Source organism: Trypanosoma grayi (assembly GCF_000691245.1).
Source record: "Trypanosoma grayi strain ANR4 Tgr_795_V1, whole genome shotgun sequence".
Lineage (NCBI taxonomy): Eukaryota > Euglenozoa > Kinetoplastea > Trypanosomatida > Trypanosomatidae > Trypanosoma > Trypanosoma grayi.
Window position 1 is genome coordinate 266 of NW_008826414.1, and position 7,621 is coordinate 7,886.

The 7,621-nt window shown below is 58.0% G+C and overlaps 4 protein-coding genes across 4 annotated transcripts; all 4 read right to left on the reverse strand.

Annotated features, from left to right (window-relative positions):
* Nucleotides 1-896: 896 nt before the first annotated feature.
* Nucleotides 897-2,132, reverse strand: DQ04_07951000 (glycoprotein 96-92; the record flags this gene model as incomplete). The annotated part of the gene is made up of 1 exon (XM_009315365.1): nucleotides 897-2,132. The coding sequence occupies one exon, from the start codon at nucleotides 2,130-2,132 to the stop codon at nucleotides 897-899; it is 1,236 nt and encodes a 411-aa protein (XP_009313640.1).
* A 492-nt stretch (nucleotides 2,133-2,624) lies between these two features.
* Nucleotides 2,625-4,943, reverse strand: DQ04_07951010 (hypothetical protein; the record flags this gene model as incomplete). The annotated part of the gene is made up of 1 exon (XM_009315366.1): nucleotides 2,625-4,943. One exon carries the CDS (start codon nucleotides 4,941-4,943, stop codon nucleotides 2,625-2,627), a length of 2,319 nt encoding a protein of 772 aa, XP_009313641.1.
* A 268-nt stretch (nucleotides 4,944-5,211) lies between these two features.
* DQ04_07951020 (putative dynein assembly factor 3, axonemal) lies at nucleotides 5,212-6,954 on the reverse strand (the record flags this gene model as incomplete). The annotated part of the gene is made up of 1 exon (XM_009315367.1): nucleotides 5,212-6,954. One exon carries the CDS (start codon nucleotides 6,952-6,954, stop codon nucleotides 5,212-5,214), a length of 1,743 nt encoding a protein of 580 aa, XP_009313642.1.
* A 274-nt stretch (nucleotides 6,955-7,228) lies between these two features.
* Nucleotides 7,229-7,621, reverse strand: DQ04_07951030 (WD40 repeat-containing protein SMU1; the record flags this gene model as incomplete). Its single annotated transcript, XM_009315368.1, has 1 exon — nucleotides 7,229-7,621. A coding segment is annotated over one exon (393 nt), but the record flags the coding sequence as incomplete, so codon positions are not given.

Here is a 7,621-nt window from a genome sequence, read left to right on the forward strand (position 1 = left end):
GCGCAGCATCTTCGTCCACGCATCGTGGTGGTGACGGCCATTCATTAACGCGTTGAATGGGACACCCAGCGCCACCGATCATGAAAGCTTAGCGACACCGCTCTCAATTGANCATTCATTAACGCGTTGAATGGGACACCCAGCGCCACCGATCATGAAAGCTTAGCGACACCGCTCTCAATTGAGGCGATGATTCCCACTGCCGTACTTTCCACCCATTGAGGCCTTTTCCCCCATCCACTTTCTGTTCTGGTTATTTGTTCTCTCTTTTGCGCATCGGAACAGCTGTTGTTGTTGCATTTGTTCGGTCTCGACTTAGCGGAACATCGACTTGCACGGGGAAGGATGCAGCAGAGTTGGAAGGTGAGAGGAAGACGACACGCATACGAAGTGCAACACACTTTTTCTTCAGCATTCCACAATGGGGAAAAACAAACAAACCCACAACATATGTAAACAAACCACCCAAGGCGCTGTTGTGCCGCTCATCTTGATGAGAAGGTGGACGGCGCACCTGCTCTACATGTTGGCCAAGGCGCAAGTCTCCAGAATCAAACACACACACACACACACACACACACACACACANATATATATATATATATATATACAGCAACCAAGATACGAGCAGTTCTGCAAAATGGCGCATCCATGTTTTATTACCCTGCTCCGCTGAAGGATAAAGCCTAATCACAAATGCGTTGCCTTGAAGGTGAAGCCCTTCTTGCCCTTTCGTTCATTATGAACATATGTTACTTTTCTCACGCGAAGAAGCGATTTCTTTTTTTCCCCAACCCATCTGAAAGCCACCCCAACGACAAAGAGCAGGGTGTCACGAAGAAAACCCTGCTGGAGACCTTGAAGGGGACCGCCGATCACTTGTGTCCCCCACCCGGCTATGTGACGCGGAAAGCAGCCAGCTGCGGGAGAAACCCCTGCGGCCTGCCGTCCATCTGGTCGTTGGCAGACTCCGCCTCTATGGCACCTTGCAGCTGCTGGATGACGCGCACCGCACGCTCGTTCCACCTACGATATTTCTTTTGCAAGGCATCGTCGCGCCGCTCAAGTTCGTGTGCCTCCGCTCGCCTGCGGTGCTCCTCGAGGTCGCGCGCCACGAGCTCACCAGCCTGCGGGTCTCGTGCTTCGGACTGCCCCTTCGCCCTATCGCCACGGTGCTTCTTATTGTGAGCCATCTCAATGATTTCCTCGCCACGCCGCAGTCTTTCCTCAAGCTGTTCCACGTATTTCCGCCGCTGCCGCTCCTGCTTCTCCTTACGTGCGGCGGCCCGCTGCTGCAGCTCGTACTGGCGCACCGCCTGCTCCGCGGCGTAGCGCTCCCGATGTTGCTCCTCCTTCTCGCGCAGCGCCTTCACCAGCGCGTTGTGGTTGCGCGGCTGCGAGAGTGTCCTCACATGGCCGCTCCTTTCAGAGTTGATGCTCCTGCTACTGCCGTGACGGTGCAGACGCTTGGGGTGGTGGCGGCTCGCCTCGTTTTGATCATGCTCTGACCTCGCCTGGCGTTGTTGCAACTCCTCCTCGTGCTGCATGAGAGCGAGCGTCTTTTCGCGTCGCTTTGCCTCTTCCAGTTGCTTGCGGCGCTGCATGACCTCGCGACAATGGTCCATGCGGTGCTGCGACTTCTCCTTGTGCTCCTTCAGCGCCCGCGCACGTTCTTCCCACAGTCGTCCAAGCGCTCGTTTTCTTCTCTCGTTTTCCGCCTCAGCCCTCTCTATGATCTCGGCCTGTGCATTCACTGCCACCTCCTTCTGCATCTCGATCTTCGCATCTAGCTGCTCGTTCCTTTGGCTGTAATAGGCTCGTCTCTCTTCCTGTAACTCGTTGGTAAACTTTTGCCTCTGCTGAACATCTTTCTTGACCGCCTCCATCCGCGATTCACTCTGCTTTTCGCGACGCAACCGATGCTCTCGCATCTCTTGCGCCCTCGTCACCTCCGCACTGAGCTGCTTTTCCTGGATCCTGCGCTCCACCTCATCGAGGGCACACTGCAGCATAGCGATGCGCTTCTCTATCGCTGCGCGGTCGGCACCGGTTGGAGCCTCGCTGCAGGCCTCCCGCATGATACTCTTTAACTGCGTGCTGAGGGCTTGGTACTCACGCCGATCCAGCAGCATGCTTGTGCTACTGGAATGGTTGGAATTACCCTTTTGTAAACTCTCTCTTTGCCGCATGGTGGTTTACCGCCGCAAGGCGCAGACGACCGAGTAGATGCCCTGCTTTTCTTGCTGCTTAATGACGAGAGCCAGAAGGAAGCATGCATAAGTGGTGGTGTAGCAGGCGCCGCAGCGCAACCAAAAGAAGTCACGAACGAGTTGAGAGGAGACGGCACACAGCCACGCAAGAACAAATTCAATTCTCTTAACTTCTATTTGTACCTCTTGTTCATTTTTTTCTTTTCGCCGCTCCCATACTCAAGTACGCGCAGATCCCCTCCCAATCTCCTCCACGTTCGGCTCGCGCGCAGCACAATGAGTACTGACTCACTGCCTCTATGGTGTGCAAAACAACATTTCCAACAACAACAACGACGCATATATATATATATATATATATGTACAGACACAAGAAAATAAACACAAAAAAAAAAAGAAAAACAGTCGAGAAGACTACTTGTGTCTCGGTCTATATTCACGGAGTTGCCTCAGGATAAGCTCCCGACCAAACTCCGTGAGGGCACCGTTGCGGCCAAAGGCAGCGTGCTCGGAAACAACATCGCGGTAAACGCGCGGCTGTGCTTCTGCCATGTGGGGGCCACGCGGGGCCAAATCAGCAGCGTCCTCCGAACTGCGGTCAGAGGAGCCACCCCCAGCCGCAGCCGCAGTGGGAGAGCGGTCTGCCGTTCGTACTACCGCCGCCGTTTCCCTTCGCTTCAACGGTCCAGCCTCCTGCGTACTGCAGACGCGGCGCGGTTCCTCGCGCCTATTCCGCTTCGGCGACGGTCCCTTTGCGGGGGGCGATGACTGCAGCGGCATCGCCAAAGCTGGCGTAGTGCGAAGCTGCCGCGACACCGCGGGGGTGCCGACTGCGCCTGCGCTCTGTGACCGAGGCTGCGGTTGCCGCCTGTCACAACCAAAGAGCTCTCTCGTCGACGCAGTTAGCACTTCAGAAACTCCAACGTGATCTTCCGCCTCCAGTGTTTTCTGAATATACGCACGCCGTAGCGCCTCCGCCTTCGTTGTTTTCACTTCCACGTTGTAGTCCACACGGCACTCATGCGGTATCTTGCGCCGCGGCAAGGGACGGAACGTGCACTGCTGCTGCTGCTCGTCCTCCATGGCACGGCGGCGCTGCGCCTCCTTTTCCGCATCCCGCCGCTGCCGTTCCGCCCTCTTCATCCGCATTTCCTCGATCAACTCCTGTGGGGGAACCTCACGCTGGAACGTGTGCGGTTTCGGCCCTTTGCTAGCGTTGTCTGAGCCAAGCGCAGCGGCCCCAGCCGCAGGTAGTCGTGGTGGCGGCAGGCGACCCAATGGGCTCACATTGGGATCAGGGAGTCCCTCCACAACACCTTCGCAGAGAGCCACGAAGTTTCCCTTGCTGAGGTTGCTCGCGCCACACTGCGCCAGAATACTGCTGAGCTCCTCCGCCTCCTCTGACGACAGAAGGAGAGCAGCGACTCTCTTGAGGTCTTCTACCTGGCACTCTGTTGCTGACCTGTTGGAGCCTTGGCGCTGCTGCTGCTGCTGCTGCTGTTCCTTCTTGATGAAACTCGACAGCGCGTCGAACTTCGCCGAAAGAAATGTTCTCCGACGCTCGCGCTGCAGCAGCACCCGCAGCTCCCGATTGTACTGAGAGCGCGCCCACTCCATTTCATCTTCCAGCCGCCTCGCCCCATCCTGGGGTCTCGGACGCAACTCCTGTAGTTGTTGTACAAGCGGGCGAGTTAAAAGACGCTCCACCACATCCTCCGGCACCAGTCCACACTCGCGTTGCCTCGCGGCAATTCGCTCCGACTCTGTGTTCACCGTCGGCTTAAACGACGGTGACGTCGACCGCGCCCGCTGCCGCCTGCCATCCTCCGGCCGCACGACGACACCGCGGGAAAACAGCCGCTCCACCACTGCATTCACCTTGTCTTCCGGTAGGGGGTTGTTAGCCGGGTTCTTGAACAGCATGTGCCGCTCCAGCTGCTCCACAACGTAGGGCTGCAGCTCGTCCTTGAAACGCTTCTGCTCTTCGTGGTGGTGGTAAAGCTCACTGAAGATGTACGAGTCGTGCACGTGGGCCGACGACTTTAGTGTTGCAGCACGCAGGGTTAGGGGGCGGAATGTGCAACCGTCAAGCTCACGTTCGACGTTCTCACGTCGCTTCTTCGCCCGCCACTGCTCCTTGCGCATGAGCTCGTCGTAGATGCGGTGCTGCGGTGCAAGCTCCGCCGGGCGCCGTATCTTCGCCGCGTACGACGAGAGGTGCGGCGTGAAGGGGCAGTCTCTCTCGACCCGCGCCGTCTCCAACATCGACTGCCGCATCTGCTCGACTGCCGCCCACTGCCGCTTCGCCAGCTGCGCGCGCATGGCATCCTCGTACAGGGTATCGTGCCGCGAGCGGGTACGGCTCGCAGCGCTGGCACTCGCGCCGAACAGCGGCGTCGCAGTGCGCGGGACGGAGTCATGCGACGATGCTCTAGCCGACTCAACGCGGAGTATATCACGCCCCTCCTGCTGCTGCTGCTGCTGCTGCATCGGCGAGTGCGTGGAACTAAAGATACCACGCGGCGAACCGCCGCTGTCCTCGTCGTAGCGGATCGTCGACGGCGTGAACTCCATCGCGTTGGGCTGAGATGAGGAAATACGGGACGGCGACCCCGCGGCCAGGAGGGCAGCAGTAGCAGCGGAACAGCGGTTCTGGTTAATGGTGTCGAACCAGGTCGTGGCAGTCGCCAGTGACGGATTGACGTGAACGTTGATATCTATGTAGTCCGACATGATGAATGCTTTGCCTACGTGACAAAAAAAAAACAACAAAGCGTCAAGACCAAAAACGAAGGGGAGGAGGAGGAGGCAATCCACGCCATTTCTACATTTCGAGGCAGCACACAATAAAGGTTTCGGTGCACACACACACACAGATATCGAACGAACCACAGACTAAGACGAACAAACACCACATCGAATGTGTGGAGCACCACCACAGAGAGTCAAACGGTAGCAGCGTTAGCCACAACACACAGGAGACGCTCTATCCCCCACCTCTTTACATCTCGCTTGCCCGCCGCAGCGTCAACGCGACTTGGTGCGGCATCATGTAGCGATCAAAGGATATCTTCTGCGCCTTGTTGTTGGAGGAGCTTCTGTCCACCTTAGGGGGTTCTGGCTGATCTTTGTGCAGGAGGTCGGTGAGGGTGTTATTCTGCTCCCACCCCGCCGCCTTGGCCAACTCGCTTATCTTGTCGACAAACGCGATCTTGGCTTCATCGCATGCATCCACGACAAATTTTGCCGTCTCCGCAATGACCACGGCATCCCGCGTCATCGCGGTGTTGAAGAAGTCCGGCGCCATGAACTGTGTGCAGCTCGTCCCCACAAATGCGACGTCAAAACCCCTGGGCTGCCTCTCTTGCACGCGCTGCAGGAACCGTGCGAAGTCGAGACCAACGAAGTGAAAGCGGACGCGCGGGAAGGCGGCATGGTGCGTCACGTCGCTTGGGGCCCCGGGCGGCAGGCAGTTGTAGTTTGCCGGGTCGTCCCAGGCGAAGGCGTGGTCACCCCACGGCCACTCCTGCGCCGTCAGCAGGCCATACAGCCACGCACGCGCGTTGTGCATTGAGACGACACCGTTGCCGTACTTGCACGTGCCGTCCACGGACCGCGCGCGGATGTCAGCGTTGGCGGTCTGCGCACCAAGGGCAAAGAAGGGACCATTCTTCATGTCTCCAAGGAACGCCCCAACCCCCTTGCTGTTGAAGTGGCACAGCGACTTGTTCGGCACAGCGTACTCGTATGTGAAACCGCGGCGCGGGTTAATGTGTGTGGCATCAAATGCGACGCCGGTGTTGCGCCACGTGCGGTACTCGGCGAACTTGATGAGGTTTGTGTAGTCGCGGAGGTGGAAGTTGAAATCCCAGTCGATAATGTTGTCGCGGTTGTCGTAGCGCTCCGCCATCTCCTGCCGCAACCGCTGCGACCACGTCTCCTCCGCCTTTGCCTGCGAGGTGTCGCGCGCCCAGTGCACGATCTGCTCCTCCACAAAGTCGCGCTCCTTCAACTTCATCTCCGCGAAGGACACGAGCCGCGCAAGCTCGCCGCCGTCGTTGTCGTCGCTCCGCAACACGCGCAGCAGCCGCTGGGCGACGCTCCGACTCTGCGCGGCGGTCGTGTCGCGCGTCACGGTGTTGCCAAAGGCGTCGAGAAACATCAGCACACGCTCCTCCAGCTCGTCAAGAGAGAACATGCTGTCGAGCAGCCACTGTAGGAAGAAGAGGTGGCGACAGTGCACTCGCAGGTTGGGCTCGTATATGTAGAAGTGATAGAAGCCTGGCGTCTGCCCCGAGGCCGCTGACCGCACACGCAGACTCGACAGGGTGCGGAAGATGTGACGAATGTCGCAGGCCCCACAGAGAAGCACACGCACAACGTTGCTGCCGTCCCCGGCGCCATCCCCCTCTTTGTTCTGCTCTCCTGAATCCTTGCCGCGCTGCCGTGCTCGCTCCTGAATTGCAGCGATCATCGCGTCGACGTCTGGTCCACCGCCAATACCCCTGCCGTTACCATTGCCACTGACGCCACAGCCTTCTGCTCCATATGTGTTTGTCTTTTCTTCCTCCTTAGGCGGCGCTTTTGCCGCCTCAGCAGCAGTGTCGGCGCGGCAATCTGCTCTTTGCTCGCGATGCGCCAAAATCTCTGTGAAGTCAATGGCAGGGGACCACCCCCACGCCAACTCCGTCCCGATGCTGTTGATGAACTGCTTCTTGTTGTCACGCAGGTACTTGTCGCTCATGGAATACCCCACCTTCGTTGTCTATCTATCTATCTATCAATATATATATATATATATATATGTGTGTGTGCGTGTAAGCAGTGCTAGTGGGAGAAGCACAGAGGAGCAGCACAAACCAAGAATAAAATCACAAGACAGAAAAAAAAATACAACAATAACGAGAAACAACAGACATTTGTGCACGTTTCTGGGGTAATTCAAGCCGTACGGGATGGCATAGTCGCGCTGTCGACGAACACCCAGTTGTTTTTCTTCATGAAAACACGGCGCTGTCTTAACTCCACGACAGAAGGTACATTGTGGAGAGCGATGGTGAGTACGCGAGCAGAGAATCCTCCGGCCCGGGCACGCTCACCACATTTAAGTCCCCCACTGCCTTGCCGTGGTCCACAACGACGATAGAGCTCTCGTCGGTGGGCCGCAGCTCCATCCGGCCCCCGCCTGCCTGCCCCTGCTCCTGCCGCCAAGTCATCTCCACGTTGTACAGCAGAATGGTGCCGTCGCGGTCCGTAAGAAAAACGGACAACAAGGGCGCTGCGAGCGCAGGTGTGTGCGTGACGCGCAGACAGGCCGCATACAGCGGCCGCGGTGCACGGATGGTGCCATGAAGCGCCACCGCCACCGGCTGCGCCGCCTCGCCAGTGAAGCGGGCGCTCAGCAGCAGCAC